The 18064-nt window shown below is 63.2% G+C and overlaps 1 protein-coding gene across 28 annotated transcripts in view; it reads left to right on the forward strand.

Moving 5' to 3' along the window:
• The window catches only part of MYO18A (myosin XVIIIA), a 30712-nt gene that overhangs the window by 3027 nt on the left and 9621 nt on the right, over positions 1–18064 (forward strand). For 4 of the 28 annotated variants that reach the window (XM_062622457.1, XM_062622458.1, XM_062622430.1 and 1 more), the window contains exons 2-33: positions 3706–3768; positions 3905–3982; positions 4357–4491; positions 4951–5007; positions 5506–5593; positions 5714–5823; positions 5902–6078; positions 6166–6376; positions 6578–6720; positions 7185–7285; positions 7373–7436; positions 7556–7700; positions 8060–8080; positions 9027–9038; positions 9530–9706; positions 9783–9873; positions 9954–10146; positions 10594–10680; positions 11338–11479; positions 11563–11722; positions 11804–11990; positions 12159–12396; positions 13158–13267; positions 13364–13429; positions 13667–13795; positions 14200–14343; positions 15785–15874; positions 15955–16074; positions 16150–16261; positions 16393–16520; positions 16651–16805; positions 17905–18028. In XM_062622457.1, coding sequence (XP_062478441.1) covers positions 3706–3768; positions 3905–3982; positions 4357–4491; positions 4951–5007; positions 5506–5593; positions 5714–5823; positions 5902–6078; positions 6166–6376; positions 6578–6720; positions 7185–7285; positions 7373–7436; positions 7556–7700; positions 8060–8080; positions 9027–9038; positions 9530–9706; positions 9783–9873; positions 9954–10146; positions 10594–10680; positions 11338–11479; positions 11563–11722; positions 11804–11990; positions 12159–12396; positions 13158–13267; positions 13364–13429; positions 13667–13795; positions 14200–14343; positions 15785–15874; positions 15955–16074; positions 16150–16261; positions 16393–16520; positions 16651–16805; positions 17905–18028 — 3858 coding nt within the window. Of the gene's footprint in view, positions 1–778; positions 961–1749; positions 1816–2050; positions 2565–2843; positions 3504–3705; positions 3769–3904; positions 3983–4356; positions 4492–4950; positions 5008–5505; positions 5594–5713; positions 5824–5901; positions 6079–6165; positions 6377–6577; positions 6721–7184; positions 7286–7372; positions 7437–7555; positions 7701–8059; positions 8081–9026; positions 9039–9529; positions 9707–9782; positions 9874–9953; positions 10147–10593; positions 10681–11337; positions 11480–11562; positions 11723–11803; positions 11991–12158; positions 12397–13157; positions 13268–13363; positions 13430–13666; positions 13796–14199; positions 14344–15784; positions 15875–15954; positions 16075–16149; positions 16262–16392; positions 16521–16650; positions 16806–17904; positions 18029–18064 lie in introns of those variants that run through there. The other 24 variants (XM_062622431.1, XM_062622437.1, XM_062622451.1 and 21 more) reach the window with 21 other exon arrangements.

The raw sequence follows: 18064 nt of genomic DNA on the forward strand, positions 1-18064 counted from the left end.
CGCAGCCACGGAACAGCCCAGTGGGAGCCAGGCTCCTTCCTGGCGCGTGGCTCCATGGGGTGCTTGGGACCCCCTGGGAAGGCAGGACCATGTTGTGTTGCCCATGGGTTTGGCTCTCCCAGTCAAGCCGGGACCCCCTGCTCCCTCTGGAAGTGTTCTTTAGCCCGGGGCACATCTGTGCCACGCAGGGACCTGCTCAGGCACTGACTGGGGTCCCCTCCATGCCCGTGCCCATGGGTCACCACTGCTCCGTGCCTCCGGCATTCCCTGCTGCCGGCCTCTTCCCGGCAGTCCCCGCGCAGGGAGGCCCCCAGCCCCTTGCCCTACTGTTTCCAGGGAGACCCTGGCCCTCCAGAGGCAGCTTTGCCACAGAAGTGGCTTTACCAGGGCTGCCACGCTTCCGTCCGTCTGTCCGTGTATCCCCAGCAGCAGCGGCGGCGTTCCGGGTGGCTGCTGTGTTCATGGGAAACCAAAGGGAGGAGCAAGCGGTGTCAAGGCTGCACCGCTTGGCACGATGCCGGATGCCCCGCTCCCACACCAGGCACCCCAACGTGACACCAGGCACCCCACTATGGGGCTCAGGATGGTGCAGCACTGACCCTCGCCATACAGGGCCCTCATTGCACCCCACCGCTACGCTCAGCCTGGGGGTGTCGTTCCCCTCTCCCCCCCAGGGCGGGCGGTGGGACGGATGCTGGGCTGTTCCCACATCACTTCCTTTGGCCGCGGTGCTGGTGGTGCTGGTGGTGGTGGTGGTGGCGAGGCCCCGCTGCCCGCGTGTCCCTCCCCGTCGCTCCCGGCGTGTGCTGCGCGCGCCGGCGGGGCCCTCACATTCCTCAGGCTATTTTTAGGGTGGCCCTATCAGCCCAGCTGTCCCCGCGCCGGCCCCTCGCACCCGGTTGTGCCGCGCTCGCCTCGGCGGAAACCCCGCTCCCGGCTCACCACGACCCTCGCGGTAAGGTGGGGACCCCCGGTGCGACCAGCACCGCATGGGGGGAGCACAGAGGGGACGGTCCCCTGCTGCACCCATCCATGGGGTGCTTTGGTGGTGCCCACCAGGACCCCCGTACCGGTGTTCCGTTGGGGTCTTTGGGGCAGTTTGGAGGTGGGAGCGCGGTGGGCAGAGGGTTTGGGGGCTCTGAACCATGAGCAGGTTCCTCTTGGGACCCCCGTGCCCAGCTCTGGGCACTGGTGATTCATGCTGCAGTGAGAAGGGGCCCCCTCGGGGATGGGGTGAGGTACCCCCGCACAGGGAGGTGTTTTGGCTGCGTGCTCCTCCGCACCATATCTGGCCTTGGGACAGGGAGTTCTCCCCCGCAGCCCTAGGCACGACCCGCCTGGGTTTCGGAGCACGGCTCTAACTGGGGCAATGGGTCCCTGCCGGGGCTGCCCGGCTGCTGGCATGGGGTCAGGCTCAGAATAAACCCCTGCTGTCAGCGTGAGCAGGGTGCCCGGGGTAGAAAATATCCCTTTCCTCACCCTGGCATTTGCTCACTGCAGGGGGGAAAGCGGAGCACGGTCCTGCAGCCTGACTAAAGGGGCTTATTTTGCGCAATGAGTGTTGTCCAGCCTCAGCCCGGCCGCCTGCCTGTCCCTAGAGCCCTTCCTGTGCTGAGCAGGGCCAAGTGGTCTCAGACCCCCATTCCTGAGGGTCCAAGGCTCCGGGGGCCAGCAGGGCTTAGGCACCGTGCCATGTTTGCCATCCTGCATGCTGTCCTGGGCCCGTCTCACCTCTCCCTCTCTCCCCAGCTCAGGCTGCGGCTCCATGAGACATCGCCATGGCGTTTTCATCCCGGTTTGCGTTCTGGGAGCAGAAGGGAAGTCTCTTGCCTGTTTGCCTGCACCCGCGTTCGGGTCACACTGCCAACCAGTTTGCCTCGGTGCCGGCACTGCCCCAGCCTCACCATAGCATGGCCATGGTCACCGGTGTGGCCACGCATGCGGTGACTAACACCATCACTAACAGCCCCTTTGTGAGCAGCCCCTAACACAGTGTGAGCCCCCTCGGTGCCACCGGCCAGCCCTGGAGCTCAGAGGCAGGGGAGGGTTTGGCTGCCCACCCTGCCACATACTCCTGGTTGTCCTGCTTGGCTCATCCCATGGCGTGCTACAGGGATTAGCTGGTGGCACTTAAAACGTGCTGTGACACCCATGTGGTGACGTGCAGATAGACAGAGCCCCCGTGGGAGTGGTGACGGGCTCGATGTAGCAGCTCACTCATTGCCTGCATGCCTTGAGGGGACCAGGCAGGGTCCTTTCCTCTCCCACTTCTGGGGTTTGCCGTAACCAGGACATATCTCTGTGCTTCAGTCCCTGGGAAGCCTGGAAGGACACATGTCCTCATCCCTGGGGCTGCAACAGGCTGCAGATTGGGGCTGTTTCTTGCTTTCCTGCCCCCCTGGCGTGGAGTGATGATCCCGATGGCTTTTCCTGGTCCCTGTGGCTTTTCTGGCAGCGAGGCCCCACAAAGGGCTGAAACAGGCTCCTCTTGTTTGTGTGACCCTCAGGTCAAGGACGAGGACAAGTCTTTAGCTGTGAAAAGACCTGGGAAGGAGGATGGGGCTGTAAGTGTTGAAGGGCAGGGGCAGGGTGGAGCTGTGCTGGGAATGGGGCTTGCCCTCGGTGGGGACAGACCCTGTACAAGGGTTTGGGGGCATCGTGGAGGGTCCTGGGGACATCGTATTGGGTTGTGGGCTCAGCATCCCCTTGGGGGATGCTGTAGGTTGGCTGGGGAAGGGGTCTGGCTGGGAGCCGGGTACCACCACATCCCAAGCCGCGGGTGCGTGCGGCGGAGGCACCGCACCACCACACCTCCACTCACACCAGTGTCATTGTGGCTGCAGTCAGAGAGCCCGAAGGATGCGGCGCCTGCAGCCCCGAATCCTGAGCCCCCGAAAGCTGAGCCCTCCGCAACTGAGCCCCCGAAGAGCCCGGAGCCACCCCCTGGGCACGGGAAGAGCCCGGAGCCGGTGCTGAATGGTGCAGCCGTGAACGGGCTGGAGGGCCCGGCCACCGAGGCACAAGGGGATGATGAGCAGGGGCTGTCCCGCCGCAGGGTGGTGCGGGTGGTGCGCAAGGTGGTGCGCAAGGTCCTGCCTGGGGAGGACGCCGGCAGTGCCAAGGAACCGGGGCGCGATGCCAAAGGTCCTGAGCCAGTGCCCCCCCCGAGGAAGGAGGAGACGGGCCGAGCACCCGTCCCAGCTCCTCCTGCCCCACCGCCTCCCCCCGCCGTGCCGGCAGCCCCCGCTAAGCCGGAGCCCAAGGATGAGATCTCAGCAGGGCTCAAAACCCTCATGGCAAAGGGCAAAACCAAAGAGCACCGTCCACGGCTCCGGCCGGGGGACAGGCAGGAGAAGTCCCCCGAGCCGCCTGGGGGGGACGCGAAGCCGTCCCTGTCCCCCGGTGCTGAAGCCAAGCCGGAGCCGCTGGGGCATCCTTCGGGAGGGAAAGCAGAGCCGGCAAAGGCATCCGCTCTGAAACCCACCGCCCTGGAGAGGCACAAGGTACCGGTGTGTGTACACGGCGAGGGATGCGCTAACACAGCAGTGTGAGGTTGTGCGGCCCGTGGTGTGAGCTCACCCGCATGGTTTGAAGTGGTTTTGGGGTGTGTGGTGCAGGGTGGGGGTCACTTTTCGGGGCAGTTGCGTGCGCTGCGGCCGCCCCATCACAATACCCCTTGTCTCCCCTCTGGTTCGTGTGGAAAAGAAGCAGCAGCCCAGCGAGAAGCGGCCGATCCCCACAAAAACTGCCCCGGCGCCCCCTCAGCAGGTGTGTGTGGAAGTAGGGACCAGGGTCCCTGGGCATTGGGGGTACCTGCTGGTACCCCAGCTGTGCCAGCCTCCGAGCACTGCTGGGCTGCAAGGCTGTGATAGCCCCTCTGATGCTAACAGTGCTCTGCCTCCAGGCAGCTCCCAGCCCCGCATCCCAGCTGAGCCCGTCAGAGGAGGCACAGCGCCGGCTGGAGAGGATCTTCACCGCTACTGTAATTCCAGGGGCATCGGTGCTCGCGTGCCATCCATGTGGGGTGGGGAGGCATGGCCGGCGTCCGTGCTGTGTGCTCCGTATGGGGTGATTGTACCCCTGCGCCTGGCCACCACTATCGTGGCTCCTTTCTGGGTGGCATTGGCAGTAGGGGATGGATGACAGGGGCTGCTGGTGGGTTTGGGCCATGGGGAGCTGCATTGCCCTGCTGGTGGCATCCCTTTGGCAGCCTGGCACTGGTGGCTGGGATGATGCCAAGGTGGTAACATGGGGATTGTGGCTGTGCCAAGGCCCTGTGGCACGGCACGGTGCTTCTGCTGCTCTCTGCCTCTCACCCCTTCTCTTCTCCTTTCTCTTCTTCCTCGCTGCCGCTAGCTGGACCCTGCCGCCCCGGCACCCAGCCAGGTACCGTACCCCTGTCCTCAGGAGCCCCCTGTTTCTACCAGCGACCCCCTGCCATCCTCTGTGTGCCGCTGGGCTGGCGTCTGTGCCCGCGCCTCGTGCTGGAGCGTAAGGCTTTCCCCATCCCACCCTGCTCCGTGGTGCCAGGGTGGCCGGGGCTGGGTTCCTCTCCCCAGTGCCAGGGAGCCAGGGGTCGTGGGAGGGTGCTCTTGCCCTCAGTGACACAGCCAGGGCGGGCAGGGGTGCAGAGCAATGTAAAGGGACTGAGCACCCAGCATAGCTCATGCCAAAGCAGGCAGTGCTGGCAGAGCTTGCAGCAGGTTGGCACAGTGGCTTCCCAGGGCTTTGGCAGCATGGCCTCATGGCCAGCATCCTTCCTGGCTCCGTGTGTCCCCAGCACAGCGCTGGACCTGCCACTCCACTGGTGACTGTGGTGGCTGTGGCACAGGAGCAGGCTTTGGCACAGCAGTGCTTTGCCCCCGTCGCTTACCGGCACTGCTTCCCGTGCTGTCTGTGGGGCAGAGATTAACCCTTCTCGCCTTCACCGCCATCTCTCGACCTCACCAGGGTCAAGCGGATGATGCCCCGGCAGCCCCCTTTGGCGCCGTCCCTGCTGCAGCTCAGGTTTGGCTTTGGGGCTCCCCCTGCTCCCAGTTGGTGGGGACATTCCCGCTGTGCTGGCAATGCCAGCCCGGCATTTCCCACACCGCGGAACTCTGCCGTCGCTGTGCCGCGTCCCGTGTCCCTCTGTCACGTCTGAGCGGCGTCTCCCGCGTCCCTAGTGTGCAGCATGCCCCACGTCCCCACAGCATGCCTGGTGTCCCTGTATCCTGGCACTTGCTCCATGGGCTGTGGTTTGGGGGTTTGGCCCCTCCAGGCTTGCCCAAGGTGCCCATGGTGGATGTGCTCATGGGTCACTGTCGCTCTGTGTCTGTGGCAGGGCCCTGGTGGTCTCTGCAGCCCCAGGGGCAGTGGGCAAGCTGGGGTTTGCTGGGGTTTTTGGCTGCCCAGCACATGGCCCCGTGGCCAGGCTGCTTCCTTCAGCCCCAGAGACATGGGGAGGGGGTGAGATGGGAGGTGGGGCAGATGACCACAATCACCCCACATCCCGCTGTCCCACAGGCAAAGACAGAGGAGCAGATAGCAGCCGAGGAGGCCTGGTATGAGACCGAGAAGGTGTGGCTGGTGCACAGGGATGGCTTCTCCTTGGGTGAGTCAGGAATCAGCCTGGTGCCACGGGGCCATGGAGCTCTCCCTGTGCTTCCCATGGCTGCGGTGTCCCCAGGGCGCTGCTGGCACAGCGCTGCTGAGCATCCCATGCGTCTCGCAGGCAGCCAACTACGGCCAGAGGACGGCAGCCCCCTGCCTGAGGGCAAGGTGAAGGTGAAGCTGGACCACGATGGAGCCATCCTGGAGGTGGAGGAGGACGATGTGGAGAAGGTAAGGCCACAGGATGGGGAGCAGTGGCACAGCCCCTCATTTCCCACCTGATCCCACCCCCCTTCACCTCGCTGCCAGGCGAACCCCCCGTCCTGTGACCGTGCTGAGGACCTCGCCAGCCTCCTCTACCTCAACGAGTCCAGCGTTCTGCACACGCTGCGGCAGCGTTACGGCGGCAACCTCCTGCACACCTACGCCGGCCCCACCATGGTCATCATCAACCCGCTGAGCTCCCCATCCATGTACTCCGAGAAGGTGAATTTGGTGCTGACGGGGTGGGGTGGGGAAGCAGAGGGGACACAGGGAGCAGGGTGCTGACCCTCGCCCGCTGTCCCCCACCAGGTCATGCACATGTTCAAAGGGTGCCGCAGGGAGGACACGTCCCCGCACATCTACGCGGTGGCTCAGGCTGCCTACCGCAGCATGCTCATGAGCCGCCAGGACCAGGCTGTGGTGCTGCTGGGTGCCAGCGGCAGCGGCAAAACCACCAACTGCCAGCACCTCGTCCAGTACCTCGCCACCATCGCCGGCAGCACCGGGAAGGTCTTCTCCGGTGAGTCCCCGGCGTGCTGCAGGGTCCCCGCATGCCTCTCGCTTTGCGGTCCCAGCGTCCTGCTGCGGCCGGACACGTGCCACACGTCGTGCTTTCACTTTGTCACCCCGGCCCCTTTACCGCGGGCGGCCGTGGCGCGGAGCATGGCACAGGAGCAGCCGCGCTTGGCTGCACCGCAGCACCCCGCTCCTCTTCCCGCAGCGGAGAAGTGGCAGGCTCTCTACACCGTCCTGGAGGCTTTTGGCAATAGCAGCACCGGCATGAATGGCAACGCCACTCGCTTCTCACAGATCATCTCTCTGGACTTCGACCAGGCTGGGCAGGTGGCATCTGCCTCTGTACAGGTGAGGGGGCCGGGGTGGCCCCCCCCAGTGCATCCTTAGCAGGGCAGCTCCCCATTGTGCAGGAGCTGGTCCATCCTCCACGAGGTGTTTCCTCCTGCTCGCAGCGCTTAGCAGCCAGGCATCCTTCTCTCATCTGTGTTCACACCCCAACACGCACACATCAGATGGCCTCCCTGCGTCAGCAGCTCTCTGCCTTCCAGACACTGTTCTGGTGTGATAACAGCAGAGCCCCTAATTCCAGAGAGCCTCTTCTTGCTCCTGTAGTAGCAAACACCCAGGAGAGGAGATGCTCCTGGGTTGCCTGGATGATGTTTGCATTCATGTGATGCCCTGCAGCGGGCAGGAGACCCTCATGTCTCCGCAGGGACCTTGGGCAGGCAGTAAGAATGAGGCTGGGGTGGGCTGGGTCTTGGTGGGAGCCTTGGTGGTCCTTGGGGATGGTTCCCAACCCTCCCATTCACCAGACGCTGCTGCTGGAGAAGCTGCGTGTCGCCAAGCGCCCGGCCAACGAGGCCACCTTCAATGTCTTCTATTACCTGCTGGCCTGCTCTGACAGTGCCCTGAGGTGAGCTGGGGGGTGAGGCCATGGCCCTGGCTTAGGGGGTCTCTGGGGTCTCCCATATGGAGCCAATCGTGGTGTTTATCCCCATAGGACCGAGCTTCACTTCAACCACCTGGCAGAGAACAACGTCTTTGGCATCACACCCCTCTCCAAGGTCACTGCTGTGGGGCTGGATGGGGGTCTATGGGGGGGGGGGGGGGGGGGGCTGGACCATTTGGTTGCAGGGGAGGCAGAGCCAGGCTCCCACACTGATGGCTCCTGTTGCTTTTACAGCCAGAGGAAAAGCAGAAGGCGACCCAGCAGTTCAACAAGCTGCAGGCTGCCATGAAGGTGATGGGCATCGCCAGTGATGAGCAGAAAGCCTTCTGGCTCGTCCTCGGTGCCATTTATCACCTGGGGGCTGCCGGGGCCACGAAAGGTAACGTGCTGCTCTGGGCTGGGAGGCATTAATGAGCCAAGGCTGGGGCTGGTGGCTGCATGGGGTCGAAGTGATCACCAGCACCTTGTAAATAACCCCCTCCTGGTGTGACTCAGCCCTGGGGGGGGTGTTCGGGCTGTGTCACTTGGGGACAGTGCCCTGCCACCCTGTGTGCTCTGGGACACCCAGTTCTGCCCCCTTGGTTGGGGTGGTCCCACTGGCTGGTGGGGATTGAGCACCCCAGACCCTGAGCTGGCCCCTGTCAAGTTGGGGGACCAGGAGCCTGACTGGGGCTGAGGGAGTCGGGGGTACAAGTGTCCCTGTCCCCAGTGTAACATCTCTCCCCTGTCCTCCTGCAGAGCCGCTGGCAGATGGAGCCGGTAATGGGAGCCATGGGGGGCTCTGCTCCGGGTGGTGCCATGCGGTGCTGAGTTTGGGGCTGGGAGTGGGGCTTGGGATGCTGCTGGTGTGCTGGGACCAGCCCTGATGCCCGGCTGGGTCCTGGCAGCTCCATCTTTGCCTGCTGCCCCCCAACCCAGTCCTGTTGATACCATTGTTGGTGTGGGCACCAGCACCCAGAGCTTACCATGGGCTGCAGGGCTTGCTCTGATGGGTGCCAGCTTCACTGTTCATCCCTGGGAGTGGTGAATTTGGCTTCATGGGGCTGCTCTTCTCCCCCTGGGGCTTTCACCTTCCCACCGTGGAAGCCCCCCTGGTGCTGCATGCTGACAGGAGGGCCTGGGTATGGCACAACCAAAGCGGGCACCTGGAGCTGGTGGCTGTGCCAGGGGAAAAAGATGAGTTGGGGATGGGAAGAGAGAGACCAGGAGGATCTCGGGGGCACGACGTGGTGCAGTGCTGGCGCTTGGGGTGCTCCAAGGCACTAGAGGGCAGCAGGGCCCTGCTGCAGCCATGCTTGGGCAGCTCTGGAGCCTCCTCATGGGGGTCTGCTGAAGGAGGAGCCCCACATCCTGCTTGGGGGGAAGCATCCCTGCATCCTGCTCAGGGAGAGCATCCCAGCCCCAGCTCTGTGCTGCATCTCGTGGGGATGCTCATTGCCAGCTCAGCCGCGCCAGCCCCCGTTTCCTTGGCTCCTTTATACTTGTAGTGGGCTGGATCCATCAGCAGCTCCCCATGGCAGAGCTGGGCTGCTCCGCACCACTGCGCCTGGGGCTCACAGGGGAAGGGTCCCCATGCTGGGTCGCAGGGTCTCACCGCAGCGGTGCCGGGGGGAGGACCAGGCTTGGCATGTGCGTGGCGTGAGGGTGCCGGTGTTTCTAACCCTGTCTCTGTTCGCATGGTGCATGCTGCCCCTTTGCAATGCAGACGCCGACGAAGGTAAAGTCTTGTTCTCCACGTGTCTCTAGTTTCCCCCTCCCAACTGCCGTGTCACCATTAACCACCTCCCACCTCACCTGCCAATCCCCAGCATCCCTGTGCTTGGGTCTGTCCTGCCCCATTGCAGGGGGGATGCTCAGTGCATGTGGCCGAGCAGGGATGTGTCCCCGTGCTGGGGTAGCTCAGAGCCCCACACCATCACAGGCCCCGGGGGTCCCTGGGTGGTGGCACTGAGAGGTGACCCCCACTCTCTGACCCACAGCATGGCTCTGGGCTGAGCCCTGCAGAGGCACAAAGCCGTTCATTCCCCATCTCCTCTAATCAGACCCCAGAACACGCTTCCCAGCTCTCCTGCATCAGCCACGTGCTCCTGTGCACAGCATTCCCAGCCTATTTTGGGGGATCTGAGCCCATCCCAGGGCTGGCTGGGGGTGCCCCCCCATGTGGGGGATGCTGTGGCCGGTGCTGAGCCCCCTTCTCCCCTCTTGCAGCCGGGAGGAAGCAGTTTGCAAGGCACGAGTGGGCTCAGAAAGCTGCCTATCTGCTGGGCTGCAGCCTGGAGGAGCTCTCCTCCTCCATCTTCAAGCACCAGCCCAAGGGCACCCTGCAGAGATCCACCTCCTTCCGGCAGGGCCCCGACGAGCCACCCCTGGGCGAGAGCAGCACAGGTATGGTGAGGGATGGGATGGTGGGGACAGCCCCAGGGGACACCAGCATGGGGACACTAAGCATTGCCTTGGCCAGGTCCCAAGCTGACAGCACTGGAGTGCCTGGAGGGCATGGCAGCCGGCTTGTACTCTGAGCTCTTCACCCTCCTCATCTCCCTCCTCAACAGGTACGTGATGGGTGACCGGGGAGGTGCCGGGGTGGCCGGACAGCACCCAGTCACCCCGCTCTGTCCCTTTGTCCCCGCAGGGCACTGAAGTCAAGCCAGCACTCGGTGTGCTCGGTGACGGTGGTGGACACCCCCGGGGCACAGAACCCGGAGCTGTCAGGGCAGAGCCGAGGGGCCACCTTCGAGGAGCTGTGCCACAACTATGCCCAGGAGCGCCTGCAGCTCCTGTTCCACCAGCGCACCTTCGCCCGCGAGCTGGAGCGCTACAAGGAGGTGACAGGGACACCCCCAAGGGCTGCCATCGCCTCCTCCCCACTCTCCATGAGCATCTCGTGTCCTTTCCCCCATGGTTTCTTGCCCTATGGTTGCTCTGGACCAGTCCAGCAAAGCAGCTCTGATGATGCTCTGTGCAGCCGCGGTCATGCCGGGGCTCCCTTCCTGGCAGCACCTTTGCTGGCAGCTCCAGCTCCATCCCAGCAGCTTTGTTTGACAAAGTGCCAGGCTATGGGTAGTGTTGGTGGTGAAGATCACTGTCGCTGCTCCATCTTTGCGCGACCCTTCCGTGTGTCCTGGTCCCTCCTTGGCACCCAGCACTGTGGAGCAGTGGGACACTGGGAATGTCCTGCTTCCTTCCTACACCCCCTTGAGACCAATTGCCAGTCCCTATCACTGCCTCCTCACTGCATGGTCACTGACTGAGCCTCTGTTCCCCCTCACCAGGAGAACATAGAGCTTGCCCTGGCTGATGCTGAGCCCAGCTCTTCTGGCTCTGTCGCTGCCGTAGACCAGCCCTCGCACCAGGCACTGGTAAGCACACACTGCGCTTCCTTCTGGTCACATCGTGGCCTGATGCAGCCCTGTGCGGTTTTCTGGGCCTTTTGGGAGTAGTTTGGGTTAGGAGAGGGGCTGTCCTGAACGCTTGGCTGTGAGAGCACATCTGCAAGTGTGTGTGCAGCCCCCATCCCTGGTGCATCCACTGCTGTGGTGTCCCCACTAGCTCTGGGAGCTGCCTGTGCTGCGGGCAGGAGGGTGCAGAGATATTGGGTGATCCCTGGGGTGCACCAGTCCTCGAGGTGCTCAGGTCCCCAGGGTTTATGGGTCCTCAGGGTTCTCCAGTCCCTTGAACGCTCTGGTCCTCAGGGTACATAGGTCCCCAAGGTGCACCAGTCCCTGGAGTGCTCCAGTCCCTGCTCAAGGAGGCTGCAGAGACTAAAGGGGCTGCTAGCACCACCCCTGCCCTGGGTTTCAGCCCATGGGTGCCTGAGCAATGACTTTTCCACCCCAGCCATATGCACTGCCCAGAGTGTTGCAGACATTTCCCTTGCTGGGTTTCCATGAAGCAGGGCCCCTCTCTTTGCTGCTGACAGCACCCAAGGTTGCATCCCAGGGTCAGGCCTGTGTCCCCTGTGTCACCGCGGGGATGCCGGCGTGCCGGATGGGACCCAAGCACCGTGTCACCCACAGGTCCGGTCACTGGCACGCACGGACGAGGCACGAGGGCTGCTGTGGCTGCTGGAGGAGGAGGCTCTGCAGCCGGGCGGCAATGAGGACACCTTGTTGGAGCGGCTCTTTTCCTACTACGGCCCCCAGGAAGGAGGCAAGAAAGGTGAGGAGGAGCCTGGCACCATGGGGCAGTGCATCAGTGCTGGTCCCTGGGGCTGTGCCCAGCGGTGCCGTGTCTCCCTACAGGACACAACCCGCTGCTCCCCAGTGACAAGCCCCGGCACTTCCTCCTGGGGCACAGCTCGGGGACCAACTGGGTTGAGTACGATGCCACGGGCTGGCTCAACTATGTCAAGCACAACCCAGCCACCCAAAACGCCTCCATCCTGCTGCAGGAGTCGCAGAAGTGAGTCTGGTCCTGGGGTAGGGGGGATCACAGTGGGGTAAGAGGTGATTTAGAGGGTGACATCCCCTCCGTGCCCCACAGGAAGGTCATCAGCAGCCTGTTTGCCGGCCGTGGTGGGTCAGCGCTGGTGCTGTCGGGCTCGGTGGCAGGGTTGGAAGGGGGGTCCCAGCTCGCCCTGCGCCGCGCCACCAGCATGCGCAAGACCTTCACCACCGGCGTGGCCGCCGTCAAGAAGAAGTCCCTCTGCATCCAGATCAAGCTGCAAGTGGTGAGCGAGGGGATGCCACACGGGGAGGGATGGATGGATGGATGGATGGATGGATGGATGGATGGATGGATGGATGGATGGATGGATGGATGGATGGATGATGGATCACTAGGTCCAGCTGGGATATCACTGCCTGTCACCGCTCACCTCCGTCTCCCACGCCTGCAGGACGCCCTCATCGACAGCATCAAGAAGTCCAAGCTGCACTTTGTGCACTGCTTCCTGCCCAAGGCGGCGGGGGGCGGCGGGGACCCCCGTGCCGGGCCGTGCCGGCGGGTGAGCGGCAGCGAGCTGGAGCTGCCCGCGGAGCACTGCGAGGCCGGGCTCATGCAGCTCGACGTGCCCCTGCTGCGCGCCCAGCTCCGCGGCTCCCGCCTGCTCGATGCCCTCCGCATGTACCGCCAAGGTGAGATGTGGCACCCTGCGGGGTGTGGGGATGGATCCTGGACGTGTCCCCTCCGTGGGGAGCCAAACCCTGCCCAGCGACCCCCTTTGGCACATCCCATTACTCCAAACCCCACCGCATCCCCCCACCGTGGTCCTGTCCCCCCTCCCTTGTGCTGGGGACAGGCATGGCCTTAATAGGGTGTCTCCACTGGTGCCGCCGGCTCCTGGCAGCATTCCTGCTGGCAGCCCGCCCCAATCCCACTGGGACAAGGGCCTCTGGGTCATGCTCAGCAAAGCATTTATCGATGCACGTGGCTGGCTGCCCAGCCAGGGGTTTACTGCCTGGGGGTTGGACCCATCCTGCTGCAATAGGGAATCGATGCCGCCCGGATCGATGGCCGCTGTGCCGGGGTCGGCAGCCCCATCAATACCCCATCACTAATTAAGATGTGGAGGCTCGGCACCGTGAGCATGACGGCGAAGTTGGCTGTGGCTCAGGAAGGAGCCTGTTTGCTTGCACAAGCAACACACGTGTCCCTGAGCTCCCCTGAGGCAGGATCCGGCCGCTTGCTCCATGGATCCTGGCCAAAATAGCTGGAGGATGCAGCCAAGGAGAGCGTCCCGGGGAGGGTTGGGGTTCTCCGGCCGTGCTTGTGCCATGTGGGGTGACACCATCAGCTCTCCCAAAAGATGGTCTCCAGCAAGTCAGGGCACATAGGGCCGTCCCCGGCCATCCCCTGGGTGTCCTGGCTGCTCCTACATCCCCCTTGTTCCCCACAGGGTACCCTGACCACATGGTGTTTGCGGAGTTCAGGCGGCGCTTTGACGTCCTGGCCCCTCACCTGACCAAGAAGCACGGGCGCAACTACATCGTGGTGGATGAGAAGCGGGTACGTGCCCTGTGCTGGGACCACTGCTGCACCCCAGGGGTCTCCTGCACCCCAGGGTGCTGCCAGCACAGCCCTGACACCTCTCCCTTCCTGCAGGCAGTGGAGGAGCTCCTGGAGTCGCTGGACCTGGAGAAGAGCAGCTACCACATGGGTCTGAGCCGGGTATGGTGACCCTGGCTGTGGGCAGGGATGGGTGGCATGGCATGGCACAGGGTGGCACGGCCGCACAAGGCCAGCACTGTTTGTTCCCCCCTACGACATTCCTCTTGTCTGAGGAATAAAACCCCCACGGTGGGACAGGACCGGAGGCTGCAGAGGGGAGAGCTGCGTCCCCAGCAGCCGGTGCAGCCGGAGGGATGCCGGCACCCATCGGCATCTCGCCCTGCTCCCGTCCCGCAGGTGTTTTTCCGGGCTGGATCGCTGGCCAGGCTGGAGGAGCAGCGGGATACGCAGACCAGCAGGAACATCACCCTCTTCCAGGCAGCTTGCAGGGGTTTCCTGGCACGGCAGCAGTTCAAGAAGAGGAAGGTTCGTCCCAGCAGCTCTCCCCTCCCAGCTCTGCTGCACAATTTCGCCTAAAATGGGCAGCGCAGCCTTTCTGCTGCCTCCTGGGCCAGCACCTCCTCCTCCCGCCTCCCCCCACACCCGCCCAGCTGTGGGGGGCCAGGGGGAACCGGGGTTTTGAGGGGAATCATCGGGCATCGCTGCGGTGGGATGGAGCAGAGCATCGGCTCCTACTTTTAATAGTAGAGAGGGTGTAAAGCAGGCACCTTGGCAGCTCCTCACCGTGAGATTAGCTTTGAGGGGCTGGAAAGAATCAACCAGATGAGCCGGGTGCAATTAGCCCAAATGCTAACAAAGGGGAGCGTGGCAGGGTGCTGAGCACCCACCCTGCTTTGTCCCACTGACGCCGTACCCTGCGGTGATTCCAGATCCAGGATTTGGCCATCCGGTGCGTGCAGAAGAACATCAAGAAGAACAAGGGGGTGAAGGACTGGCCCTGGTGGAAGCTCTTCACGACGGTGCGGCCCCTCATCGAGGTGCAGCTCACTGAGGACCAGATCCGTGGCAAAGACGTGGGTATCTCTATGCTGGGGGATGCTGAATGGGGCAGAGAGGGGCCTGGGGGGGGGGGCTAGTCCCAGTCAGGACCTCACAGTGGGGTGGGATGCAGGATTCTGTGTTAGGGTTGGGATGCAGGATCCTGTGGTAGGGTTGGGATGCAGGATCCTGTGGTAGGGTTGGGATGCAGGATCCTGTGGTAGGGTTGGGATGCAGGATCCTGTGGTAGGGTTGGGATGCAGGATCCTGTGTTAGGGTTTGGATGCAGGATCCTGTGGTGGGGTGGGATGCAGGATCCTGTGGTAGGGTTGGGATGCAGGATCCTGTGGTGGGGTTGGGATGCAGGATCCTGTGGTGGGGTGGGATGCAGGATCCTGTGGTAGGGTTGGGATGCAGGATCCTGTGGGAGGGTTGGGATGCAGGATCCTGTGGTGGGGTTGGGATGCAGGATCCTGTGGTGGGGTGGGATGTAGTATCCTGTGTGGGGTGGGATGCAGGATCCTGTGGTGGGGTGGGATGCAGGATCCTGTGGTGGGGTTGGGATGCAGGATCCTGTGGTGGGGTGGGATGCAGGATCCTGTGGTGGGGTGGGATGCAGGATCCTGTTGTAGGGTTGGGATGCAGGATCCTGTGGTGGGGTGGGATGCAGGATTCTGTGGTAGGGTTGGGATGCAGGATCCTGTGATAGGGTTGGGATGCAGGATCCTGTGGTGGATTGGGATGCAGGATCCTGTGTTAGGGTTGGGATGCAGGATCCTGTGATGGATTGGGATGCAGGATCTTGTGGTGGAGTGAGGCGCAGGCTCCTATGGCGTGGTGGGATGCAATAACCCATGGCTGGGAGGGATGCAGGACCGTGGCTGCCCCATACCCCATCAGCGCCAGGCTGGGATTGCTCCCTCATTTGTGATCAGCATGTCATTAGCATCCCCAGAGCCGGCTGTTGCCTGAGCCCAATTACAAGGCGTGGAGAATGGAAATGAAACTGTGCCGAGAGGCATCTGCGGGGGCCACCCCGTGCTGGCAACCAGACACTGCTGCCCCTGCCGATCCCGCCCAGCACAGAGCCTGGCTCAGCTTTCACCCTCATGGGTGCCTGTGCTGGGTTCAGAGGAGGGAGGGAAAGATGCTGGCCCGTGGTCCCCAGGCATCCTGCTGAGCCCCCTCCCTCCCCATCCGGGCCGGGTGCACCCAAACCCTTTGTTGAGCTGCCGATGAGTGGGTTTGCTCCCACCCCATCTCCTAAGGGGATGCAGGGACCCCTCTCTGTCTCCGCTGGGGCTGCCTGGTGTTTTGACACCATTTATGGGGCTGGAGTCAGCACGGCAGCGTTGGGGAATTTCCCTGCCCAGCCTTTGGCAGGGGAGCCCCCATCCTGCCCACCCAGTGCTGGGGGGGGTGCTGCGGGGACCTGCCCTGCTCTGCCCCCCTCCCTCACTGCCCACTCTGCTGCAGGAAGAGATCCAGCAGCTGAAGAGCAAGCTCGACAAGGTGGAGAAGGAGAGAAACGAGCTGCGGCTCAACAGCGACCGCCTGGAGAGCAGGGTAGGTCCTGCCCGCACCGGGAGCGGCTGCGATGCCGTGCCCTGGCCCATGGACCCATTCCCCCCCCCCCTTCTCCCCAGATCACGGAGCTGACATCGGAGCTGACGGACGAGCGGAACACTGGAGAGTCAGCTTCCCAGCTGCTGGACGCCGAGACAGCCGAGAGGCTGCGGGCAGAGAAGGAGATGAAGGACTTGCAGGTGAGTGCTCGTCTCCACAGCCACGCAGCGTCTCCTTCACCCCTCGGTGCTCACCGTGGCCTTGTCCCCTCTCAGGCTAAGTACGATGCTCTGAAGAAGCAGATGGAGTCGATGGAGATGGAGGTGATGGAAGCTCGGCTCATCCGGGCGGCAGAGCTCAATGGGGAGCTGGATGATGATGATTCTGGTACTGCCCTGTCTCCGGTGCTGGCTGCTGGCACACCTTGGTGCCCCGTGACCACAGCACTGTGCCCCCCTCTCCGTGGTGGCCCCGTAGCACCCCATGCAGCCCCTTGGTGACCCAGATTCCCCTTGCAGGTGGCGAATGGCGGCTGAAATACGAGCGTGCGGTGCGGGAGATCGACTTCACCAAGAAACGGCTGCAGCAGGAGCTGGAGGACAAGCTGGAGGTGGAGCAGCAGGGCAAGAGGCAGCTGGAGAGGAAGGTGAGTGGGGCTCAGCCCCAGGGACCCCTTTATCCACTCAGCATGGGGATGGGCAGCTTGGAACTGAGGGAGCACAATGCCAGTGGGGACATGGTGGCTTCCTCAGCACCCTGCCTGCTCCTGCCCCTAGCTGACAGACCTGCAGGCGGACAGCGAGGAGAGCCAGCGGGTGCTGCAGCAGCTGAAGAAGAAGTGCCAGCGCCTGGCTGCGGAGCTGCAGGACACCAAACTGCACCTCGAGGGCCAGCAGGGACGGAACCACGACCTGGAGAAGAAGCAGCGGAGGTGGGGACCGCGCGCCGGCGGTGCCGGGACGCAGCAGGGGTGGCATCCTCGCCACGCAGCGAGCCTCTTGCAGAGTGGCATTACCATTTTAGCAGGGATTTGGGCACTCCACCAGCTCCCACTTGGCCGAGGTGTCTCCAGTGGGATAGAGCTGCCCGAGTCGGGTGTTTATGGTGATGGGGGTGATTCTGATGCTATTTTTGGGGGCTCAGAGCTGAGTGATCCCCCCCTGTGTGAGGCTGTGGTCTATGGTGGAGGCTGCTCATGCTCCCTGGCTGTGCTCAGCACTCGCTCTCATCCCGTCCCCTCTCCCAGCCCCGGAGTTTGCTAACGTTATTAAGCAGCAGGGACGCTTTCATCTCATTATGGTAATGATCACACACACAAATACAGCAAGAGAATCCAATCTAATTAATTTCAATTTCCGTGGATTGGAGCCTGTGTTAATGCAGCTGTTTATTACCCAGTGCGAGCAGGAACGGGGATTAGCTGCGAGGTGTTTAATGCAGGTCACAGACTCAAACACAGGGTTGTTTTCCAAGCCCCAAAGGCAGCAGTTTCAGAGCAAACCCCACTGATCCCATCCCAGGGGCATAGGGAAAAGCTGCCCCATGAGCAGTCCCCCACCAGGAGCTCATGACCTCCCTGGGTATGGCACCAGTGCCATCCCACATGGGACCGTGGCACTGGGCTGCATCCGTGGAGCTGAGATGCCACAAGAGCCCATCTCAGCTGGAGACCCCCATGTATTGCAGCCCCTGCATGTCCTGCTCTGAGGGTGCAGTGTCCCCAGATGCCTATTGCATAGCAGAGTGTCAACATCAGCATGTACCAGCCCCACTGTGGGTGCTGCACTCCATTAGCCACTGAGGGAAGGAGGTGGGAGGAGTTTCTCCAAGTGACTCCGTGCCACCGTGCTGGCAATTAAAAGCTCATCAGCAGCATGTTTCAAATGAGCAGCCGGCGACACGCTGCCCTTCTTAGTGCCTGCTGGTGTGTGATGGGGATGCTCGGCACGGTGCTGGTGGCACAGGGCTGGGGACCCATTCCTGGTGCCCGTGGCAGTGTGCTGAGTGCCTGTCCTGCTGTCCCCACACAGGTTTGATAGCGAGCTCTCGCAGGCGCACGAGGAGGCACAACGGGAGAGGCTGCAAAGGGAGAAGCTGAGCCGCGAGAAGGACGTGCTGGTGGCCGAGGTCTTTGGCCTCAAGCAGTTGCTGGAGGTGAGTGGTCCCATGTCCTCTCCCCAGTCCGTCCAC

Source organism: Pezoporus occidentalis, unplaced genomic scaffold (genome assembly GCF_034315485.1).
Source record: "Pezoporus occidentalis ecotype Australia unplaced genomic scaffold, CSIRO_AGI_Poc_V1 ctg241, whole genome shotgun sequence".
Taxonomy (NCBI): Eukaryota; Metazoa; Chordata; class Aves; order Psittaciformes; family Psittacidae; genus Pezoporus; species Pezoporus occidentalis.